The following is a 25,863-nucleotide window of genomic DNA, read 5'->3' as shown; positions in this document are numbered from 1 at the left end:
CTTTGGGGTTTACATTTTGCACCCAGTGAGGGGAACTCTCGGCTTCTTGTTGTCACGCCCTGAGCTGCTTTCCTCCTCCACACCCTTTCGCCATGGTGTTCAGCCTTACCTCAGGCCCAGAGCAATGGAGGTGTCCATCTGCAACTCTGAAACCACGAGTGCCAAATAAAACTTTTCTTCTCTAAAATTGTCCTTGCCTGGTCTTTTGGTCACAGTGGCAAAAGGCTGACTCAGACAGTGCTATATTGATTTTTTTTTTTTTTTATTAGGCACAGCAAGTACATGCTACACTTTGGATATGGAATGTCTACCAAAGGTCCATGTGTTCAAGGCTGAGTCACCACAGTGTACTATTAGGAGGTGGAGCAACCTTAGGAGGTGGGAATTAATGAGAGGTATTTAGGTAATTAGGCGGCAACTCCGAAGGAGACTCCTTTGGTCTTTCTCTCTTTGTTTCCTGGCTCCTGACATGAGAACTTTTGCTCCATTATATATTCCTGCCATGATGTGCTGCCTCACAATAGGCCCAAAGTAAGAGGGTCGTTCTTGGTCTGGAATATCCAAAATGTCAAGACAAAATAAACTCCCCCTCCCTACCCCCCCCCCCCCAATCTCTCTCTCTGGTACCAGGGATTGGACCCAGAGGCACTTAACCACTGAGCCACACCCCCAGCCCTTTTTTATTTTTTTAATTTTGAGACAGGGTCTTGCTAAATTGGTCTTGCTAGATGCCTTGCTAAATTGTTGCCATCCTCCTGTTGCAGCCTCCCAAGCTGCTGGGATTACAGGCGTGTGCCACTGCACCTGGCTAAACCTTTTCTTTTTATGAATTGATTATCTCATGTGATTTGTTATAGTAATGGAAATCTTACTAATAAAGTACAGAAAATTTTTTTTGACATTAGTTTTCATGCTTTTTTTGCTTAAACTAATAATAACTAAAAAGCAATTTTTAAAAGCATCACCTACTATCACATGTATAAAATTAATGTTAAAAGGTGACAAAAGCCAATATGAAAAACATTTGAAAATATAATAAATATAATTAAATTAAATACACCCTCACATGCAACATGTAAAACTTGATACTGCAAGGTGAAACAACCACTTTGTACAATAGGATCATCTGTTGGATTGTTTCATGGATTAACCACCAGGGGACACTAGAGAGTAGCATGCTCAGGAACCACATAGCAAGAGAGAAATTCAGACCATTCAACCTGACACGGAGAAGTGTAAGTCCCGGAGAGTCACACTTATTACTACACCAACTCAGAGGTCTGGGGCCATGGATTTCAGCAGATCTGTTTGGTCTGTTGGGGAACATGCCTGACTGCAGGGGCAGAGTTGCCTGGAGCCAACGCAAGTGTGAGGCTGGTGTTGACACCTCAATGTGGCATCTTAGACTCCCTGGACGCTGGGCTGAGGCAGTGTCAGAGCTGACAACTCTTACAGCCGCTCTGCCGTGAGCTATAAGCATGGGGCAGAAATGGAAGATTCTTATCTGGGCTTCTAAGCCTTTCTTTAATGAAGAGACTTGTTTTTAATACATTCTTAGTGGCACCAGCACATTCAGAAAAATATACATATTGAAGAGCTATAGAAAGCATATTTAGAAAAGTTATTTAGAAAAATTATTTCTATTCTTAAAGTACCATCCAGGCCAAACCCTTTATGTATGTATATAGGTTGAGGATCTCTTATCTGAAATGCTTGGGACAGAAGTGTTTTGGATTTCAGATTTTTTTTCAGATCTTGGAATATTTGCGTATACATAATGAGTTGTCTTGGGGATGGGACTCAAGTCTAAACATGGAAATCATTTATGTTTCATATATACCTTATAATACGTATATATCCTGAAGGTAATTTCTTACAATATTTTAAAAGTGCACCTTGTTTTGACTGCATCCCGTCACGTGGCTCAGTTCATTGAGTGCTTTAAACAAAACAGAAAAGAGCTGACGAAAAAGAGCAGCTCAGGCTTCCATGCTGGAGGGGAGGGAGGGTGTAGGATACCATAAAAGCCAGAGTGCTCTACACCTAAAGGCTCAGATGATAAATAAAGCCAGAAGCCAGTGGACATAGGGCTGCTTAATATTCTTCTGCGTTTTTAAATTAGCCAGAACTTCAGTTAGTTCACTTTCTTATTTGGGAGGAATTTATATTGCATTTCTACTTCTTCCTATTTATAGGCACCAGAAGATCCACATGTAAAACTCAAAATGACCATTCATTGCTATGTTCAGATGTGGTTTCTCCCCCACCCACCGCAAAACACATGTAGAAATCCGGTTACCAAATGAGTCTCAAGACCAGATCAGCTCTTATGGGAACAGATGAGTTCTTCAGGGAGTGGGTTGTTGATATAAAGCAGCTCAGCTCCTTTGTGCCCTCCTCTCTTTGCAGGTGTTGCTTGCCCTTCTACTTCCAATCATGACCTCAACAGCACAGGGGCAGGCCCTCACCAGAAGCTGAGTAGATGCTGGCACCATGCTCTTGGCTTTCTAGTCACCAGAACTGTGAGTCAAAATGAACTCCTATTTTTTTTTTTTTACTAACACCCAGTCTCAGATGTTCTGTGATAGCAACAGAAAATGGACTAAGATATTCACAGTATTTAAATCTCCAATTCGGTTGCACCCCCAAGCACTCTTGGAGTTGGAGCACTAAGAGAGTCAGATACCAGGCTGCTACCAGCCTCTATGCCATGGTGAGATGGGAAGCTTCATTCTCCACACCTAATAACAAACTCAGAGTCCAGATGGCCCCAGGAGCCCCAGACATTTGCTGAGAAGCAAAAAACACTTTCTGCAATTTTCAGAGAGAAAGCGAACACAGAAAAGATCCCCCCTACCCCCTGCTTCTGAACACTGAGACCAGGGCCCTGATAGGAGGCCTCAGACCTGCACATTCCATTTCCCACCAGCCAAAGAGATGGTGCTGTGGCCCTGCCTCCCTTTCATTGGAAATGAGCTGAAATTTCAGAATCTGTCCATTTGTTTTTTGAAAACAATTCCACTTTCATTTCACTTCAAAGATCTCAACTTAAAAATATTAATGTGTACCCTTCCCTTTCATTTTTACATAATTTTCTCTTTGGGGATAATGGTTACCTAGTATTTTTTCCAGAATACATTTGTTGACACATGAGAATAATCTTGGCCCCTAAACATTACAGGGTGCTGCAGAAGATTCTGTGTGACCTTCTGACCCCAAACTCAAACTATGACACATACTCAATGGCCATCACCATATACGCCCTTGTCAAAGTCCCCAAATAAGATGTCCTTACCAAACGTGGCCTTACCTTTCCAAAGAAATGTTGAGTGGAAACGGCTAAAGCATCAAAGCCACAGATGGCCCTCCTCAGCTCCCCCTGAATGAGGCCAAGCTGCCGGGCCTGCCGTTCACACCTGTCCTTCAGTCGCTGGACCAGCTGCCGCTCAGCCTCCCGGGCCTGCAGGTCAGGCTTGGGTGCAAACCCATTTCGAGGAACCACCGTCCTCTGCTTTGGGTAACCTATTTAAAAAAAAGAAAAGATGCATTCAACACACATGTGACAACAGTTTCTTATAACAGAGTTCGTTAAGAACAAGTTTGGCAGAGAAAGAATTGCTGCAGTTTGCCATTTTAAGTATTAAAAAGAAAAGAGAATAAAACCCAGCCAGGGACTTAAATTATTCACTCTGTTTATTTGGTTCTAAGTGCAAAGTTTTATGCTTAGAAAAAGGATAACAGACAAAAATCACAAAATGCCTTCCAGCTTCTGGCATTTCTCTTAGGCCTGCTTGGAAAGACTGAAGCAGGTGTTTTTTCTTTCTTTTTTCTTAAAGAGGATTGATTGGACAAAGGAAAGACAGTGGAGTGAATCTGAATATGAAAACAACACAATGAATCCCACCACTGTGTACATCTGTAAGAATGGGATCCTAACTAGAGTAAGATATAATCCATGCTTATATGATCATATCAAAATGGACTTTGCTGTCATGTTTAACTACCAAGAACCAATAAAAAATAAAAATAAAAAAGGGGATTGCTTTTAGAAAATGTCAAATGGGAAATCAATCAATTCATACAGATAGAAGTCAGACTCAGGAAACATGGCAACCTGGTCCTTGGACCCCAGGTGGCAATCCCTCCATATTCCTTCCCTCCTTCAGATGGCTGCTCTAGTACCCTGCCTTCAATGCCAGGTTCAAATCACAACCCAGATCTCCTCTGCTCCAAGGACTTCTGACTTTCAATTTCTACACAGCACCCATGTACTGGCAAGTCCCCTCCAATTTGTTCCCCAGTGTGACTTTGTGTCACCTTAATGGCTAAGAGTCTTGTCCTTGCCACACTCACCTTTCATGGTGCTTCTCAATCTTCCCTGCCCTGCAGCCAGAGTGACCTCTACAGACACAAGTTCATCACCTGCATGGACTCCTTTGCTGCTCTCCACGGCAGTGCAAGGAAAGCCCACCCTCCATGCCTGCCCCACAAAGCCCCCCCCCAGGCACATGGGGGAAGCTGCAGGACCACAGAAGAAGGAACCAGGAGCCCCACTTGGGACTGAGGGCTGGTATGGTGGCAGTGGGGAGAGGGGCATTAAGGAGAGGTGACTTTTAGGCTGAACTTTGAAAGAAGAGAGACTCCAGGAGAGAGCACAGAGGAAACCAGTCCACTCTGAGCAAGAACCCCCAGGGGAGCAGCATCCTCCTGAAACCCCTGTCACACTGCTTAGACTCAGGCAAGCAGAAAGTCAGTGGTCAGCCGTGGACTTACACCCAAAGGCTGTTCCTTCCTGTGCTCAAGTATTTACCCTTCTAGAGGACAGGACTCGGACACTGACCGTCACGATCATGAATCACCTGCAATATTTCAAATGTTCCTTCTTCCTCTTTTGTCTTTTTCCCTTTCTTAAATATCAGGGAACAAACTATAAAACAAACGAGAAAATGATAGCTTCCTCAGTACCGGATAGGACACACGGGACAGTAATAGGCTTGTAAATACACAGGTGGCCTCATTTTTTTGAGGGGGAAAGTGGTTTATGGATCTAAATACTTCTGATTGTTCATTTAATGACAACCATGCTCATTTTCCCTAAATCTTCCTTCTGTTCCAAGTCATCAGAAATTGCAACGCAATCTTACATACGACATATCTCAAATTCTTGGAATTTAATGGAATGGCAGGCTATGAAAGTATTGCTTCTGTTTTTATGAGATCAGAGTATATAATGTTTCAGAAAATTCACGTGCATGTTATAGGCAAATCAATCTTCGTGTGTGCTTCATCTACACACTCTCAGTCCTAAATACAAGACTAACATAACCACCTAAAAGACACAAAAAGTGTGGAATTTTACAGCCTACATTCAACTCTAAGACACAGTCTAAGACCTAAAGTAGATTTTTCCCCCCATAACTACTACTGTTTGTCATGTGATTGTTGTGGCTGGTGAATTTATAAAACACTTCAGGGCTTTAATCAATGCATTGAGGCTCCAGGTAGGTACCTGACACTGACATGGAGGGTAGTTCTTTAAAGGAGTGATAAAACTTGCTTCCAGCTCAGTGAATTAAAGCTAATTGCCACCTATATTTTATAGTGTCGCCTTAGAGCATGTGGCCCTTAGAACTCTCACTGTCCTGTATTTTCAGCTGTCAGATTTGTTCCTGGGTGGAATGCCTCTTAGGACTTATCATCTTTAAAATGATTATCATCATTATCTTGATCATTGTTAATCATTAGGTTAGAACACATCCTCAATGGTAAATGGACAACATAAAAGGATTTCATAAAATCCCCTTATTGGCCTTTAACTTTGACATCGTTGACATTATAATACTGCTTTTACTCACACTCAAAATTCTAGTGTTCTGTGGAAAAACAGTGCAGTCAGCTGACATTTCTACTCCTGGGGCCACCAAACAGCTGGTGTTCTGAGCCAAGACAGAGGCTCCCAAAAGATCAACTTTTTGGATCAACACACCAAGCAGAAGTTGAACTGCTCTGGGACCCCCAACCACCTCGTGAAAACAATCCTTGTTTGGGAACCTTGTTAAATGGATCATCGTGCTCAGTGTCTTCTATAACATGACAAAGACCCAGTCCCTAGAGCTAAGACTTTGGAAGAGCTGAGAAATGAACTTGGCTGTGAAGTTCTCTACTGATTTTTAGTTTAAAAGGGTCCAGCCATTTTCTAAATACAGTTGGTCTTCGCTGTTCACAGATTCTGCATCTGAGGATTCAACCAAGTACCCATGGAGCTTCTTCCTCTTGTCAGTATTTCCTAAACAACGGAGTTGAGCAGCTATTTACATAGCACTTACACTGTGTTAGATAATATAAATAATCTAGAGATGACAAAGTATACAGGAAGATTGTGTAGGTCCTCTACAAATACTATACCATTTTATATACAAGGACTTTGGTATCCAAGGGAATCCTGAAACCAATCCCCCCTGGATACAAAGGGAAGACTCTATGTAAAATGTTACTTTTCCTCAGACAAATAATCATTTTTACTGTTGGAGACCCATTTTTACTGTTCACTAGAAACAAGATTTTTTAGAGTCAACTTAGAGTTAACTCCCTGAAGTATCATTCTGTCATCTGTTTTCCTGTCCCCAGGATGGTCCATAAAGACAGTGTCACAGGCTCCTTTGCCAACGGGGGGAGAGACAGCTTGTGTGGGAAGTAGATGACAGACACCTAAGCAATCTCATCTGTGGCAAAAGAGGTAGACAGCACAAAATGAGGAGAAAATGCCAATCTGCTGGGAAATACAGGATTCATGGCACGACTAGAGGGTGGTGCTCTGAACCAAGACAGAGGCTCTCAAAGGATCAACTGGAGGGTGGTGGTCACCTGGAGCTCACAGACTGCATGGTGGGCAATGGGGTGAGAAGTGGTGATGGCCACTCACTCCCGACTCTGACAAATGCTTTTCTTGGAAGAGCTGCCACTCAGGCTTTAAAGGAGGGCATGCTGTGTCCCTGAAGACACCTCTACATGCTGGATCTTTGTCACCACCTCCTTTAAACCTGTTCTTTCAGGGTTTATGGTGCTTCTCCTAAATGTCAAAAGCAGCCACACAGGCGGGTAGAGCCTGCTCATCTGGGCCTAGTCTCTTGACAAGGAGCCAAAGCTCTGGTCTCCTATGGTATCGTTCTAATTCCACCCAGTGAGACTAGGAAACTGAGATTAGTGAATGAAGACCCTCAATGCAGGGCTTATCAATGGTTTTGAAGTCTTCATTTTTTTTCATATTTTTTCTTGGTGCATCATAGTTGTACATAATGGTAGGAGTCATTGTTATACATTTGTACATGCACACAATATAACAATTCAATTTGGCCAGTATCATTCCAGTGTTGAAGTCTTCTTCCTCTTGTATTTGGTAAATGTCCTAACAGAAGAGTAGAAAGACCAGTTTTATATTGACTGGCTCTTGTACCCTTCTCAAATATTTTTAAATTTTAAATTTATTTTTAAGAGATGCATTAAAACATAAAAATTGTACATATTTATGGGGTGGGGGCACCATGTGATTTTGTTTTGTTCTGTTTCACATTTTAAGGAGCTGGGAGTTGAACCCAAGGCCTCGTGCATGCTACGGAAATGCTGTGTCCCTGAGCTTCACCCTCACCCTCCAGGATGTTTTCATGCAAACCTTGTCCAATGTCTGAAGGTGAACACATTGTCTCCTCAAACACTTATTATTTTTTTGTGGTAAAACGTACAAACTATTTTTTCTAGTTTTTTTGAAATAGATAGTACATTATTGTTATCTTATTGTACAACAGCACCCCCGAACTTCTTGCTCCTATTTAACAATAATGGTACCTATTAATCAACCTCTCCCCATCCTTCCCAGCCCCTTCTTTCTCCAGCCCCTTGGTAGCCACCGTGCTCCTCTCAACGTCTTTGAGATCAACTGTTTTAGGTTCCACCTATGAATGAGATGATGTGGTGCCTGTCTTTCTGTTCCTGGTTTATTCCCTTTAACATAACGATTTCTAGTTCCTTCCACATTGCCTCAAATGAGAGGATTTTATTCCCTTATAAGATTGACTAGTATTCCACTTAAGTGTGCATGTATGTGCATGTGTATCACATTTTTTAAACTATTTATCAGTTGATTCCATATCTTTGCTATTGTAAGTAATGCTGCACCCAAAATGGAAATGCAGGTATCTCCTTGACACACTGATTTCATTTCTTTTGAGTATATATCTAGTAGTGGGATGGCTGGATCATATGGTAGTTCTATCTTGAGTTTTTTGAGGAGCCCCCGTGCTGTTTTCCATAATGATGTACTAATTTACAGTCATACCATCAATATGCAAGTGTTCCCTTTTCCTGTTAATGAGTCATATTCTCAAAGTACTGCTTTTGAATGAAATATAAAATATACCAGGCCCTACAGAAACCTGATTTCTCATGGATGCTTCATGTCTTGAGGTTTGTCGGGGACCAAAATGCTTGGCTACTTTTGTTGAGCACTTTCTCTGTGACTGATAATAGCAAGGCACAGTGGTGTGCATCTCGGGTCTTCCGATTGTCCTTCCTGGGTTCTTTCCCCTTCAGTGCCAGCACTGCTGAACAACTCTTGCCCATTCACAAATTCTTTTCATCCATTGTACTGGCTGCAGCAGACTGGTTAGGGCAGATTGAATCTGTGTTGATCTAAGTGACACTGGCAACCTGGAGGCCCCGGGGGGGGGGGGGGGGAATCCAGTACACTGGCAGCATCACCAAGGTGAACGCGAACAGTTTGCGTGCAGAGGTTGAGCTGTAAACAGTTTGCGTGCAAAGGCTGAGCACTGAGGAGGACACAGGGTTTGAAAATGGAAAGAGAATATTAAAAATTCATCCACAGCCATCCGGGCACTTCCAGAGGATTGGAATGGATAGAAAAGCTTGGTTTAGTTTTTAAACTGGAAAGCTTAATGGATATAATAACAGAGAGTGCCACACTGGAGCCTGCATATTTACATCCGAGGAGGCCTGCGACCTTCACACTTGTAAACCAGAAGGCAAGTCATTAGGGGACACGGCTTTGATAGCTTCTCAGTTTAAGGGAAAGCACTCTGTGAATTTGGTCAACATTCTAACAGACAGCAGGACATCCCAGGGGACACATGAATTGAGTTCTTTGAGGACTTAGGGCTTATTTTTATTAAACCAATCTAAGTGTATTTCAGAAAATGTTTCCTGTGTCACACAGTTTTTTTTTTTTTTTTTTACGTGGTCTTGGCAACTCTTTGCCTGGGATTGGCTACTGAGGGGGAAAGGAGGTGGAATAAGGGTGGGAAATGTCCTTCCAGCCAGTCTGAAGTATGGGTGGAGGTAGAAATTAGGCAACTGGACAGCATCCAGCCATACAACAAAGGAACGATTTGTTATGCCCCAGAATGCAGAGGTCTGTGTCTCCAACCTCAGGGAGGGAGCAGATTCTTTTCTATTTTGATGTAAAGGAGAACAGAAAAAATAGGAAGGTACAATCCAATCGGGGCTTCTAAAGCCAACTATAAAAAATTCATTAACTAAATAAACACTATTTACATAAAATATAAGTTGGTATAAAATATTCTCATTTTCAGAAAACTTATTTATAAGAAGCATGGGTTCTATGTATCAGGGTTAAGCCTGAACTTCTTCTTTCTCTGAGTTTGAAAAATAGTGGTTCAATAGTGACATGGCAACAGCCAAACTTTCATACTAAAAAAACACAGCTATCTCTGGACATGGTAGAGTGAGCAGGATCAGACCTACCCTCTCCCCCCAAACTACCAAAAAAATCATGGCCAAAATACATAAGCCAATGGTTTTTCAAGACACTGAACCTCAGGTGATGAAGCCCAGTGATCCCTAAGAGTTGGAAAGAAAGGGGAGAAGGCTACCATTAACTCTGTGGTGCAGGGAATCAGGGGACCTTAGCGAAGCTAGGGACATCCGTGAGTTAAGGAAAGAGAGGGCAGAGCTCCACAGAGAGAGAAACGTGAAGAAAGCACCCGAGGCTGGGGAAAGACCCGGGTCAAGGACAAGAGGAATAGTCCTCAGAGTTCACAGAGGTCAGACACAGACCGCGTTTTCACCAGCCAGAGTACAACAGCTCATGTTCATGGGCACCAAGGACAGTGCTCCGAGGGCTTTTGCCTCATAGTACGGTAAAATCCTGAAACTACGACTAGTCTGTACCTACTCGATGAAGCTGCAATGCAAGACCCAAATTGATCCAACTTTTTTTTTTAAAAGTAAATGCAATTTTATCCAAGAAAAAGCTTAAAAATGGAAATGAAGATATATGTAGCACACAAAGAGGAAAAATTCACTATGTTTGGCATCTAAAGATTTATCAGGCATGCAAAAAAGCAGGGGCATACAAACCATAATGAAAATTTCAAACCATTTAAACTGATCAATGACACAGGGAATGGAATTTCTAGATAAGGATATTAAAACAATTATTGTGGTTATATTTATATGCTTAAGAAATACAGGGATGGCTCAATATATTACATAGAGACAAAGAAGATGAAGAAGACCTAAATAAAAACTCTAGAGATACATCCCCCAATGTCTGAGATGAAAAATAAACCAGATGAAATTAATAGTAGATTAGACACTACTGTTAGGAAAAGATAAGTGACTTAAATGTTCATGACAGCATTAAAAAGAGTAGCCAGAATGTCAAAAACCCCAAAATGCTAAGTGATGCATAGATAAACAAAATTTGGTATGTCCATTCAGTGGAATATTATTCAGACATAAAAAGGGATGATTCATGTGATGACATGGTTGATCCTTGAAAACTTAATGCTAACTGAAAAAAGCAGATAATAGAGGCCACATATGGAATGATTCCATTTATATGAAACATCTAGGGTAGTTACATCCATAAAGCAGAGAGCAGATAAGTGGCTGTCAGGGGATGGTGTATGAGAATGATTGATTATGAGAACAAAATTTTTCTTTGGGGTGATGAAAATTTTTGGAATTGAAGACGATGCTTACATAATCTTGTGAATATACTAAAACCCACTGAATTGTAAACATTAAGCATGAACTTTATGATATTTGAATGATAATTTACCTAATAAAAAAGACTTGCTAAGGATATTTTCATAGACCTATTTGAAGACAGGGATATTTTACTGCCATTTAATCCAAAATTTTCACTCATCTTTAGCTTGACACTGTGGTATAAATATTATTCCCATTTTAGAGAAGAAGAAACTGAGGCTCAGAGAAATTATGCAATTTTCCCAAGGTCACAGATCATGTTGGCCACTGAACCAGGATTTTGAGCCAGTTCAATCACTTTATGTCACTGGGAGTGTAGAGAATCAGATGTAACTGCATTACTATTACTGTCCTTGATGGAGTCTGCCTGCAAACAGGATATTCTGTCAAGGTATAGATAAGTAACAGCGGACATGCTTGAAAACGAGGTGTCTGCTGTCCTTGGGAGGACTTGCCTGCAAACGGGATGTTCTGCCAAGTGGGCTAGGAGGGCGCTAAGAAAAATTTTATTATCTGTTCTTAACAAAGAGCAGAGCTCAACATACTCCGGGCCAAGAATAGATTAGCCATGAGAAGCGGGTCACTTCTGATTAGAAAGTAAAACTTCTGTATGCTATGTTTAATTAGCTGAAAGACCTGATTTATTGATGCTGGAAGGCTGCCTTCTTTGTTCACAATACTATAAAAAGATTGCTTGTACACAATAAAGGACTTTTTTTTCTGCTGCTGCTTCGCTTGCTCTGCTTCTTCTTTTTCTTTCTTTTCCCATGCTGACCTGCAAGTGAATTACTGCAACAGGGAGCATGCCCATGAAAGGGATAGTGGGACCCTGGGGACTTCCTCTTCCTCTTTTGCTCCCTGGCTTGTGATGTCAGTGGTTTTGCTCTACCACACACTCCTGCCATGATGCTCTGCTTTGCCACAGGCCCCAAACAGTGAGGCTAATCATGCACTGGAATCTCAGAAACCATGAGCCTTTTTTCTTTATAATTTGGTTATCTCAGGTATTTTATTATAGTGATAAAAATATCTGATTAACCCACAAGTAAAGGGACACAGATGAGGAGCATGAACAATTCTTTCATAAGCCATACAAATGGGGAGAGAAAAGTATTAGCAATATGAGGGTCAGGGGAAGTTTATTCTAGCTTGTTTTGTTTTAGGGATGGAAGAGATGACGGAAAATATAGCCCTTTCCCTCATTCAATTTATGGATCAGCAGGAGAGAGAACTCCTTAAATTCACCACCCAGAAATCTTCTCCTAGCTTGATGTCATTTGAAGGCTCAAAGACCTGATATAGGCACTAAGGGTTTCAGTTGATCCTTGATATTCAGTAATGTAAAGAAAGAAGAGCTATTATGAGAAAGGAATAAAGGGTAATCCCAGAAGCTTGGGAGGCTGAGGCAGGATGATCACAAGTTCAAAGCCAGCCTCAGTAAATATGAGGTGCTAAGCAACCCAGTGAGATCCTGTCTCTAATTAAAATACAAAATAGGGCTGGGGATGTAGCTCAGTGGTAGAATGCCTCTGAGTTCAATTCCCGGTACCAAAAAAAAAAAAAAAAAAAGGAGTAAAGAAAGAAGCAAGGAGCAAGTTTTTCAGCTTAGGAACAGAAAGATTATATCTCCCAGATCTCTCCACCATGGCTAGGTAGCATTTTCACATTGACCATTCTCCAGGGGTAGCTTGACTCCACCTATGACAGGAAAGATCCTAAACTGAGACTTTTCAAAATATTGCTCCTACATGTGAATATCCTGCTGCTATAGATTGAACGTTTGTGTCACCTTGAAATTTCCATATTAAGGTCCTAATCCTCAAAGTGATGGCATTTGGAAGGTGCCTTTAAGAGGTAGTCTATGGAGTCCTCCTGAATGGAACTAGTGTTATCATAAGAGGAGGCAGGAAGGAGGATGATCTCTTCCCTCCCCATGTAAAGACAGAGCCAGAAGACTTTCACTTGCTAGGGAGGAAGAGGGCTTTTATCAGGGATCAAATCAGCAGTACCTACTAGTTGTGGTGTTTGAGGTAGGGGGAAGTCTTGTGACATTGAGTCCTTCACCTGTGGGGTTTGTGCTAAACTATGAGTAGTTAGTGTCAGAACTGAAATAAATTGTAAGAAATCCAGCTGGTATTCACAGAGAATCAGGAGAATTTCTTAGTGTGAAAACACCACACATTTGGTATCAGAGGTAAGTAGACAGACAGGGCTTTATTTTATCTTCCAAAGGATGTCCTCCAGCCACATGGAATTATAAATTGAAATAAATAAGAGAAAGATTTATTGAAAGTTCCCAAACACTGGCAAACAACAACAAAAAGTCACACTTCTAAATAATCATATGCAAAAGGAGAAACAAAAAAAGGAAGTTTGAAAATATCTTGAACTCAAGAAAGATTGAAACCCAACATATCAAAAGCTGTAAATTGTGTCAAGTCCATAGAGGGAAATTTATTATACTAAACACGCATATTAGAAAATTAAGTACATCAGCAGTTAAGCCCAGTCTAAGCAGAGAAAAAAGAAATCATAAAGATAAAAACAGAAGTCACTTAGTTGCATATCCTCATGCAAGAAAAAAAAATTCAAAACACATCTCACTCTACATACAAAAGTCAATTCAAATGGATCATAGACTTAAATGTGAAACTTATATCTTTAGATCTTTTAGAAGAAAATGAAGGAGAAAACCTTTGTGACTTTGAATTATGCAAATATTTTTCAGATAAAGCAAAAATCAAGGTGCATAAAAGAAAAAAAAAGAATTTAGCTTCATTAAAATTCAGAACATCTACTTGCAAAAGATCCCGTTAGAAGAAGGCAAAACAAGCCACATACAACATAATAATCAGTTATTAGGCAAATGCAAATTAAAACCATGATGAGATACCATGACACATCTATGAGATGCCAACAATTAAAAACACTGACCATACGCAGTTCTGGGAAGAATGTGGAGGAACTGCAAGTCTCATAGATCACTGTTGAGGATGTGAAAAGGGAAACTACTATGGAAAACTATTCAGCACCTTTTAAAGAAGTTAAACATCTAAGCTACCATTTGCTCAAGAGAAATTAAATCAGGAATTCATACCAAGACTTGTACAAATGTGATAGTAGCTTCACTTATAAAAGGAAAAGAAAAAAGTTCCCAAATGGCCATCAACAGGAAGATAGGTAAATTGTGGTAGCCACACAATTCTATTCCAATAAAATTCCAATAAAAAGGCATGGACTGTTATTACAAAGTTGGATTTTAAAATAGTTACGGTGAGTGAAAAAAGTTGGTAAAATAACATACGTATGATATGATTCCATTTATACAAAACTTTAGAAAATAAAAATTATAGTGACAGAGCAGATCAGTGATTGGGGATTGTGATGGAACCGTGGAAGGCTAAGCAGGAGGGATTTCCAGTAGGCACCATGAAATTTGGAGGATGAGGGATGTGTATATTATCTTGATTGATATAATGATTTCACATGTCAAAATTTATCAAATTGCATGTTTTACACATGGACAGTTTAGTATTTGTTAATTATAATAAAAATGTTTCCAAACTATAGCACCACAGATGTTTTTAGTATTTTCTTGATACTAATATTTCCATAATTTCAAATTTTTAAAATTCATATATTTTAGGTATGTATTTTGGAAATAGTCCAAATTTTTGGAAATAGTTCAAAAATAGATTTTACAGCATATATTATCCACTTAAATACCTTTGGTTGTTCTATAAATGATGCAGACTGGGAATCTAAATCTTTTTTCCTTCTCTCTTTTTAGTGTTTTTATTAGTGCATTAGAACTATGCATAATAGTGGGGTTCATTTTGACATATTCATATATACATATGACATGATTTGCTCCATTCCAATCCCCTTTCCCTCCCCCCGATCTCTTCCTCTACTCTATCGGTCTTTAATGGGTCTAGAGTTGGTTCCTGAACATTCATTATGACATATTTGAGTTGTTTTGTGATGTATTATTTGATTCTTTTAATTTTTCTTATCTCTCTTTCTCTCCCTTCCTTCTTTTTCCTCTTCCTTTCCTTTTCTCCATTTGTATGAATTCCCCAAAGTCATATTAATATTTTTACTTTTTATTTTAACTTTTTCTCCTGTACTTGTTCAGAATTATACACTCTTTTATTGTTTATCCTAGAAATTTTAACATAAATATTTGAACTTAACAAAGTCTAAGATGACATAATACCTTCACTCTCTCCCGTTGAATATAAAAACCTTACTCGTGATGGTTGTCTCCTCGAGTGTGTATTCATTTCCTATTTTATTTTGCTACGTGGACACAGATCTATAGCCTTTAAAATGGAATCTTCAGAGCACAGTGGGATTCCAGGTTTTAAATTGCAGTAGGATAGACTTGCTGTTATAGTTTGGATGTGAGATGGCCCCCCAAAACTCATGTGTGAGACAGTGCAAGAAGGTTCAGAGAAGAAATGATTGGGTTGTGGCAGCCTTAAATCAATCAGTGAATTACTCCCCTGATGGAGTTAACTGAGTGGTAACTGAAGGCCGGTGGGGAGTGGCTGGAGGAGGTGGTCACTGGGGACATGGCTTTGGGGTATATATTTTGTATCTGGAGAGTGGAGTCTCTCTTTCTTCTTTGTGATCATCATGTGAGCTGCTTCGCTCTGCCTCATAATCCGCCGTGATGTTCAGCCTCACCACCAGCCCTGAGGGATGGGGCGGCCTTCATGGACTCAGTGAGTCTTCAAACTTTTCCTCCTCTACAGTTGTTCTGTTGGGTCCTTTTAGTCACAGCAGCAAAAAAGCAGACGAAAATACTTGTGGTTAGGGGGTCCTCAGGGAGGGCTTTGCTGTCCTTACCCTTCTGTCAGAGCCAGAACTGCATTAGGCCAGTTTCCTGCAGGGTGAGCTTTCTTTTTCTCCCTAGTTCATCCAGCAAGGGTGCTGCCCTTCAGAAATTCCAGACCTATGCGGGGTCATGGATCTGATTTCTCACTCTCTTTAGGCACCAAGCTATGTCTCTGGACCCTCACTAATGCGCCTTTTGTCTATTTCTTGTACATTTTAATCAATCACAACTGGAATAAATCCTGTATTCTTCAGCTTTCTGGCAAATGGTACAGTAACTAAGGATGCAAGTTTGGGATTCAGAATGCCTGGGCTGAGACCAAGTTATGGCTTGGATCTGGAATGTTCCGCAAGGGCTCATGTGTTGGAAGCTCCATTCCCAGGACAGCCATGTTCAGAGGTGGGGCTTTTGTGGTGGTTAAATCCTAAGGGCTCTGACTTAAGTGGATTAATCCACTGAGGCATTTGAAGCTGAAGGGATTATTGGGAGGTGGGGAAACTGAGGGAGGCAAAGCCTAGTTGAAGGGAATGGATCCTTGGGGGTGTGCCCTTGGGGACTGGGTCTTGTCTCCATTCCCCACCTCTCTCTGTTCCCCAGCTGTCATAAGGTGTCATAGGTGAGCCGTTTTCTTCTGCCCTGCCCTTCTGTCATGTGGTGCCTTGGAGCCAGCTAACCATGGACTGAAGCCTCTAAAACAGCAAATTGAAATACGTCTTTCTTCCTTTAAGTTGTTTTTCTCAGGTGTTTATCACAGTGATGAAAAGCTGATTAGCACACCAAGGCTGCACTCCTATGTCTTTATTGCTGGGACATTAGGGAAATTAGTTAAAATCTCTGGACCTCAGTTTTGTCACATGTAAAGGGAGGGACAATATGGTACATGTTTCATGGAGTTACTGGGACATTAAAGAAGTTAATCCATTTAAAGAGTTTAGGATAGTACCTGACATTTAATAATAGATTAAATAAGCTACTGTTATAGTCACTATTTTCTGGTAAAAAAATACATTAAAATTATATTGCAGACTGTTCTGCAGAGGAGTTAGTGCCTCATAATATGAACGTTCAAAATTAAGTTTCAACTTATTTCAAGGGATCTTACACAACCTATTCAGATCTGAATGTAAACAGCTGTTTTCCTCCCTGACAAGATAGCCATCATTTGTTATCCATTGTTTCTGTTTTTCTGTTTTAGGAAAAAAAAATATTTCTCAAGGTGAGATCTTTGATGTCGATTTCCAATTATAAATTAGTTCTACATGCTGTTGGAATAGCACACGCAACTACACAAAGAAATCCCCCCACCTAAACACAGCATCACATATTGTTTTTGAAGGTGAAGATGATGCCAGCCACTGGAGTCAGACAACATCAGCCTATGTACGTCCACCCCTGGACAATCACCACTAACACACAGGCTGGCCTTGCTCTGTCAGCAGCATTTGAATCAAACTGACTCCAAGTTTCCTCCCCAAATAACACAGATCACACCTCTGAAATACCTGGTGAATGAAGCTTGGTGGTAGAAGCTGCTGTTCTCTTAGGAGATGAAACAGTAGGTTTATTGGCATCTTGATCTTTTTGTGCTTCTTTCTTTGCTCCTATATATAGTTTTGAGAAGAGAAATAGAAAGAAAAAGCTAGTTACAATTCAATGGTAAGGGAGCATACATTGTGCAAAGGGCAGTTTAGCAAAACAATAATAACAAAATATTTGGATGATTTGTTGCTATGGTCACTACCCCCTGGGTTGGAGGGATGACATATGTGTTTATAGCGAAGGGAATTTAGTTTTGAGTGGTCAGGGGAAGGATCATACTGCTATCTCTGGTTTGATGAAAAATGCCCCCTTCTCTGAGGTCACTGTCACCTCAGTGACCCTCACAAAGTATCTGGAAATTAAAATTTTACTGTCCTTAGCCAACAACTTGGTCTGCTGGCCTCTCGGCTGAAACAATTTTTCAGAAGACAGGAAAAGAAGCTGTAGCTAAATATCACTGCTAATGATTTCAGCATCCTCCGGAGCCCGGCCCCAGGGGACACAGTCTGACTAATTAATTTCCATGCAGCTGGTCCACAGAGGTGACCCAGAAAGCCTTCTAGCTCTTAGGGGCAGTTGAGACTTTATGGAACCTGAGCACAGGTGGTATCTGGGAACAGCATGTGGATGTGCCTCAAATCATGTCAGGGGCTGACGTGACACAAGGTGGCTTCTCCCTTGTGTGGTGGCCATGACACTTGCCTTCATGTCACTTTCATTGCAAAATCAAAGAACAGGATGGAAGATTAGCAAAATCACAGACATAAGTGTCCCCAGACCTGCCTCTGCTTCACCACTATCATTTTGAATACAAAATTTGGGATGGTGTCAGACACAGAATGTGAATGTCTCCCAAACCCAACATCCAAATTGTCCTTTCCAGAGTAATGAATGCTAGCAATTTGGTGTTTATTTCCCCTCATCTTTTAATAAGTATTCATAAATGCTTACAAACACAGCTACTGGCTAAATGAATTAATCAAACACAAATTTCTTTTAAACCAATCACGTTTGTGGAAGATATTTTACATCAGTCTATTTACAGATCTTTTTGAAGTGCCACATCATATTCATTTTACCACCCTCCCCTGGATGAATGTGTAGATCGTTTATAGGTTTTACCTATCAAAATAACTAAATGTGCTACAGGAAGCATTCTGCTAATCTCTTTGTACACGTGCACCAATTTCTTTAGTGGATAAATTCACAGACACAATTTTGCTGGATTACGGGTCTACTCCTTTGCAATGTGCTAGACAACACAACTTTCCACCCAAAGGATGCACTAATACATACTTCCAAATGGCAATGTGTAAGAACAACTCTTCTGACAACATACCCCATGCCTCACCAATATTGAAGTCTAAATCTACTTTTGCCACAAACCAAGAATCTTCACATATTGGTCATATGCATTTCTTCGTTCGAAAATCACCTAATTACACACAGCTTTTTTTATAACTACTTTGCCCATTTTCTTATGAATATGTAAGAACTCTTCATTTATTCTAGGTAGCAATCCTTTATTATTTCATAGATAACATTTTCTGCTTTTCAGTTTTTAAAACATATTTATAGTATCTGTAGTTTAAAATTTTCATGTTGAAATATGTCAATTTTCCCCTTTACAGATTTAAAATCACTATTACAGATTTCTATGGCAATCTGTAATTTACTTATTGTAGGGCTCTGGAAGGTTGGTATTTCACTTCTCCACTCCTCAGAGGTCCCAGGCACACATTAGGATATCCCACATGGGGCTAACATCACCCATCTCTGCGTCCCTCTGCTTTGACTTTAGGTATCAACAAATGTGGAAAGATTCCATGATTTCTGAGAACTGAGAAGGGAGATGTGTTAAAGGCCAAATATCCACCAAACATGCTTCCTAAAAAAAGGTGAACATGAATATTTATTTAGCCTTTCAGTATTTTCTATTCAGGTTTCATGGAGTACAATTTATGGCCTTAATTAGAAATTTAAATATTGAACCATTTGACCCTGCAATTCTTCTTTCTTTTTCTCTTCTCTTTTCTTTTATTTTTCCATTTTGAGAAGTTCTGGGACTTTTATACATAATGGTACTATGGCACTTACAATTCAATAGGAAGCAAGCTTCCTGAGCATAGGATCTGGCCACGTGTGATGATGGATAGAGCCTTATGCTTCACACTAAATAGCACTCATTATATACCCAATGACCTTGCAATTCTATTTCTACCAATGTCTTCTTGAAAACTTCCATAAGTGTGCAAAGATGCACACTCAAAGACATGGATCACATTGCTTACGAAAATGAAGATTTGTAAATAACTACAAATGCACATTGGAGAATGATTAAGTAACTTTGGGCATATCCAAACCATGGAGTACTATTAAAACTACCATTAAAAATAATGAGGCAGGCCTGTAGTATACTGGCATGGAAAAATAGCCATAATAACAAAAACATTAGTTGTTGAACAGAATGCATTATCCCATGTTTATAACACAAAATGTCATCTGAAAGACCTGCAAATTTTTTAATAGTGGTTACTTCTGAACAGTAGGATTGAAGGGCTTTTACTATTTATGTCACTATGCTTCTGCAGTATTTCTATTTTTTTATGATGATCACACATTACTTGTATAATAAGAAATAAAAACAAAAAAAAGAGAAATGAAAACCTAAATGAAAATAATTTGTCTGATCCATGAAAGGACAGGAGACACCAGTCTCGTTTAAGCCATCCTAGAGGAATAGCTTGGATGGAGAGTTTCATACTCCTTCTGCCAACAAACCTCCCTATAGGACACAGGCTGCCTGGAGGGGGAGGGGTGTGCCTGTGTAGTTATGGAATTCTTGATGGTCCAGAGAATTAAAACCATTAGTCAAGACAGTCCCTTCTTCTTGCAGCCTTCTTCAATTTAGATTCATCCTAAATGTTTTCTAAGTCCACTGTAAGCCACCCTTACATGGGGTGCTGAGTGTCTAGTAATGCTAGTATGGTCCTTGGTCTCATGGCTTTCCCATTGTCCTTGGTCATTCTCTCTCAGTCTCCTTTGCTTCTGTTTCTTTCTTTTCCTGCCCTTGAGCAAAAGTATCCCAGGCTGCTGCCCCAGCCTTCTGCTGTCTCCTCTTCTGGGTGAGCTTGTCCACTCAACTTGCTTGCACCACTGATGTATACACACCAGTGGCTACAAAATCTGTCATTGTCAGTGAGGGTAGACCAGACATCTCCCCTGAGATCTGGACCCGTTTCCACTACACAGACATCACCACTAACCTACAAGACAACAAAACCATCATGACCCAAATGGAGCTACCAAATCAGCTTTTCCTTTCAGCCCTCTTCCTGAGCCATCTTTCCTGGTCCACTGTTCCCCCAGTCACCGACATCAGAAACCATTTGTCCTCATCTTTATCCTCCCACATCTAAGCAGTCACTGGGTCTTCCTGCCTCTGCATCTGTGGTGGTGCCTGAATCTGACCCTTGATTCATTCTCACTGTTTACCTAGCTCACTTCTCCCATCATTTCTTGCTGGCACAACTACAAAACTCTCCTGAGTGGTTTCTCTGACTCGTGTTTTACCTTCTTCATCTTTACCTAACTCATCCTCCTTCCCACTGTCAGAAGGATCTTCCCAAATCATTAACCAGATTACATGTGTTTATTTTCAAAAGCCTTTCCAAAGCTTCTCATGGTCTAGGAAGTCCCAACTCTATGGCATGGGCTAAGTGACCTCCAGGATCTCATATCCTTTGCCCCTTGCCCCATCTTTCATATCACAGATCCCGGCCTGCAGTGTCATAATCCATGTTTGCCCCTTAAGCTAAAAGGTTCAGCCTCTCTTGGGTCTGCCTGGTCTGCTGCTCAGTCTCATATTCAGCTTATTTTTCTTATTGGAAACCTCTGTATTCGTTTCTTATTGCTACTGTAATGAAAGACTATAAACAACCCAAATTATAGGATGCAGGGGTGCACACCTGTAATTCCAGTGGCTTGGGAGGTTGAGGCAGGAGGATTGTGAGTTCAAAGCCAGCTCCTGCAAAGTTCTAAAGCAAGTCAGTGAAAGACTCTGAGTCTAAATATAATATAAAAAAGGGCTAGGGATGTGGCTCACTGGTTAAGCACCAGTGGATTCCATCCATGGTACCAAAAAGCAAAATCAAAACAAAAACAAAAAACCCAAATTTACTCTCTTATATTCTGGGGATCATAAATCTGAGATCATTCTCACTGAGCTAAAGTCAGTGCTTCAGCAGGACTGGTTCCTTCTGGAAGCTCAAGAGGAGAATTTTTTTTTTAAGCTTCTAGTGACTTCCTTTATTCCTTGGCTCATGGTTTCTTCTTCTATGTTCAGAGTATGTCATCCAATCCCGGCTTCCATCAGCACATCTCCTCCAACTCCTCCTGATTCCCTCTTAAAAGGATGCTTCTGATTACCCTGAGCTAATCTAGATAATCCAGGATAATCTTCCTGTTTCACAATGTAACTTAATCTCATCTGCAAAGTCCCTTTGCAACACTCAAAGATTCTAGCAATTAGCACATGAAGTTATTTGGGGGTCATTATTCAGCCTATGACAACTTCCCCATCTAACTGAATGAAATAATGAAGAAACTCTTTTTACTCATAAAAAAAGAAGAAAGCACTAACCGCTTGGTCTGTCTTAGTTCCTTATGTTCCCAAAACTTATTTATGAAACTTTTTCTAACTTCCTTGACATTTCTTGCATAGCAATCTTTCCTTAGACTTTAATCAGCTTTTTTTTTTTTTAACTTTCTTTCCCTTTGCAGTTTACACGTATCTTGCCTGGTCTGGCCAGCTTCTTTTAACAGTATCCATGCTGACCTTGGGAATCCACCTTTTCCTCTCCTTGATGCACGTGGTTCAGTGGGGCTGACCCACCTGGATCTGGAGGTGGGCATGTGGTCCAGACCTGCCTAATCGGAACTCGGCATCACTCTGGCATTATATTATGTCTTAGTTTGAGAATGAAAACAAGATCTGAACTGGAACCATGATTCCTGCCTTGGAAATATTGCTGGAATTACTAGAAAAGAACACCATTTCTGATAGATGCCTAAGCTGGTGGGAGGTAAACCTGGAATTGTTGTTGAGCATTGTATTATCAGGGTTCTTTACAGAAACAGAATCAAAGATTATGTACTTATGTTGCATGCGTCTACATATATATATGTATAAATATGAAAACAAGACCATATATATGTACACACGTATATATATTTACCAGGAAATAATTATTTACTAGGAACTAATTTTATTTACTAGGAAATAATTATGATTACATAAATTTAAAAGTTTTATGATGGCCAGAGAAGAGAGCCAGAGAAGCAAGTCTCAGAACAAGGAAAGCCAATGTGCAGCCTGCAGTCCTTTGGAGAGTCACTGGCACAAGTCTTAGAATCCAAAATCTAAAGAATCTGAAGTCTGACGTACAAGGGCAGCAGCAGAAGAAAATTAATCCCTGCCCCCACCTTAAGGAGGAACCAGAGAGAAATTCCCCCTTCTTCCACTTTCCTGTTCCTTCTAGGCCCCCAGCTGAATGGATGATACCGTCCACATTAAGGGCTGGTCTTCCTGATCAGTTCGCTGACCCACCTGCCAATCTTCTCTGGAAACGTCTTCACAGACCACCCAGAAGCATGTCTTACTAATTTAGGTATCCCTAAATTCAGTCAAGTTGACACCCCAAAATCAACCATTACAACTTTCTTTGTCCCCAGCAGGGACGGGCTTTCTGAGAAGAAACCAGCAGAGGGGAAAGAAGGACCAGGAGATGGAATGTTGAGTACCTGGGTACAGCTGTGCCTCACATTAGCAGGACTTCCTGAATGGCTCAGTTATGTGAGCAAAAGCCCCTCTTCCCCCGGTTTCCTTTTTGGCCAAGGCAGTTTGAGTTAGGTCTCTATAACTTGGAACCAAAAAAGAGCTGAATTATATATATAATGCCAGCCAGAGAAAAGAGCTCTCTAATAAATACATTCAAGTGCATCTCTCTCACGGGGTTGTACATTGGTCAAAACTATCATGCATGCAACTTATATAGAGATGAAGAGCCAAATAAAATGATGTGCACATAAAAAGTCCAGACCTTACCTTTAGAGTTTCTGTCATGGGAAGAAAACCATAGAAGCAGAACAAAATGTCAGTCCCAGTCTAGTCTCAGAGGAGAAGCCCATTAGTTTAATTTGAAATATCATCACTGATAATATGCACCCAACTCCAGACAAATTACTACAAACCCAAATGGTCTCAAAATGTTTCATGATAGATTGAAAAGCAAGAAGGAGCCTAAGGCGAAAGATACTGCCTGGCAATCCATAAGTAGCTCAGTCTGCCCCGTGGACAAGGGCCTTCCCCATGATATGAGTGGTTCCGACAAGAGCTGTTTAGAGCTGCATTTTGTATTTTATTTCTGAAGTGGCCATTGTAATAGCGACTCATGACCTGTTCATTATGGATGCTTTAAGCAAAGACAACTTGCATGGCAGCCTTCAGAATGGAATTTGGCCCTAAAACGGCCCAATCAAAAGTGATGGCTCTTTTTATGATGAGTAATATTCCATAAATAAATTAACTTTAAAACAAAGAGAGAGAGAGAGAGAGGAAAAAGGGATGGCTCACTCTGGGGACGAGGCTGTCATTTTGTTTTTTTAAAAAAGATGAAATGACATGTGACAACAATTAATTCGGAATCCTCACTAGGCACATCTAAATGACAAAAAATAAAAATAAAAAATAGATTTAAGATAACAGTTAAAAGAGTGTTATATGTGTTTTTTAATAAAAGGAAAGCACATCAAAAAATCAAAGGGAAATTTTTATAGGCTCTTAAATTCACAAAAGGTGGCAAATTTCAGTAAGTAAATCTCAGTATAAGTAAAAAAGATAAGAAACAAAAAAGGATAAAGAAAATACATAGCCACAGACTTTATCCCTCAGCCGTCTTACGTTGTCCCTCCAAATGCCTAGGAAAGCCAAGGTGACAATTCTGATCCATATCCTGGCCTGACAAACCCGCTCCCAGCCCCAGGGCAGGAAATCTGCAGACAGAACGGGAAGAGCAGGGAGAAGAACCATGTGAAGTGCAGCAACAGTGCAGGTGGTCAGCATCGCACCAGTGCGACTGAGAGGAGCTGAACAGAAACCATGAACCAGGTCACCAGGAGGCACAGAGTCTGAGGCCACTTTCCAGATAAATTGAATGGAGTGACACTTCCAGGTAAGATTTACAGGGACTGAATAGAATGCAGGAAGGAAACATTAACTGGGTAAGAATATATCAAATGAAAGAGAAGCCTGAACGAGTTATAAATTACAGGAGAAAGAAAAGCAGAGATGGAATTAGGTGCAAGGACAAGAGGAGAAGGAAAGGGTTTTAGCTGTCAGTAGTAACTTAAAAAACCATCCCAAGAAATACCTGATTTTAGATGGGAAGGAAGTTAATTGAGGGGAACAGCCTGACTCTATCAGGCTGTACTTGAGAGGAGAGTGGATTTTAACCTACTGAAGGTTCGTTTCAACAACCATTTATCGCCTGTTCCAGGACAGACATTGTAGCTGGGAATATAATAGAGATGAAGGGAGTCTCTATCCTCAAAGGTCTACAAATAGAGACCCACAATAGAGACCTATTATTCTCTGGGGTAAGACTATGAAATAATTCTGAACTAACTATGGAAAGATAAGGATAAAAGAGTGAAGAAGTATTTTTTTAAAAAAATGGACGTAGTGTTAAAAGCTTTATAATTCCCTCCCTCTCCAATAAATTCCACTGATTCATTCTTTATTAAGTACCAAGGACCCATTAGGCACAGTCCCAATGTATACAGAAGCATGAACTGTTAGGGAGGTCACAATTTCGTGAAGTATATTTATCGTAAGTATTTATAAATGCCAGGTACCAGGTAGCAGTTGCTTCTATGGGTCTGATCTCACTTACTCCCTCTGCATCCCCTGCTGGTATTATTATTGGTACAAGTTGAGCATCCCTAATCCAATAATCCAAAATCCAAAACATTCCAAAAATACAAAACTTTTTAAGCACCCACATAACCCTACAAGTGGAAAATTCCACACCTGACCTCATGAACAGGTCACAGTTGAAACACAGGTGCCCTAAACATATTGTATAAAACTACTTTCAAGCTATGTGCATAAAGTATCATAAAGTATAGGACACTCAACCTGTATTATTACTTTGCAGTGAAAAAAACCAAAGGAATGTAAGTTGTAGTACAAGTAAAAATCTGAACCTATGGCTTCCTGTCCATTTCACTACACCACTGTGGCCTCAGTGAATGATATGTTCTATTGCCTGTCTGCCCACTTGCGACGGGGACTCGAGAGCGTACAATGAATCCAAGAGAGTCCAGCTCCGTAGGGTGTTTGAAGGGAAGGATGCGGCACGAGTGAGTAAGCTTTCAGAGGGTGGGTGTGAGGAGAG

General features: G+C 40.4%; 1 protein-coding gene and 1 long non-coding RNA gene across 4 annotated transcripts in view; one reads left to right on the top strand and one right to left on the bottom strand.

Moving 5' to 3' along the window:
• LOC308644717 overlaps nt 1-3,295 on the top strand; it is a 34,697-nt gene extending 31,402 nt beyond the window's left edge. Inside the window, exons 2-3 of the long non-coding RNA XR_014021081.1 lie at nt 2,410-2,522; nt 3,182-3,295. This is a non-coding gene — a long non-coding RNA (uncharacterized lncRNA). The remainder of the gene's footprint in view (nt 1-2,409; nt 2,523-3,181) is intronic.
• MTUS2 (microtubule associated scaffold protein 2) overlaps nt 1-25,863 on the bottom strand; it is a gene marked incomplete at its 5' end in the record, with an annotated part of 410,463 nt that overhangs the window by 148,433 nt on the left and 236,167 nt on the right. For all 3 annotated transcript variants that reach the window (XM_081286221.1, XM_081286220.1, XM_081286222.1), the window contains 2 exons: nt 3,311-3,522; nt 17,371-17,469. In XM_081286221.1, coding sequence (XP_081142347.1) covers nt 3,311-3,522; nt 17,371-17,469 — 311 coding nt within the window. The remainder of the gene's footprint in view (nt 1-3,310; nt 3,523-17,370; nt 17,470-25,863) is intronic.

The sequence above is a fragment of the Spermophilus citellus genome, assembly GCF_964194105.1.
Source record: "Spermophilus citellus genome assembly, chromosome: 1".
Lineage (NCBI taxonomy): Eukaryota > Metazoa > Chordata > Mammalia > Rodentia > Sciuridae > Spermophilus > Spermophilus citellus.
The sequence above is the reverse complement of the archived record's forward strand: the minus strand, read 5'-3'. Positions and strand labels throughout refer to the sequence as shown.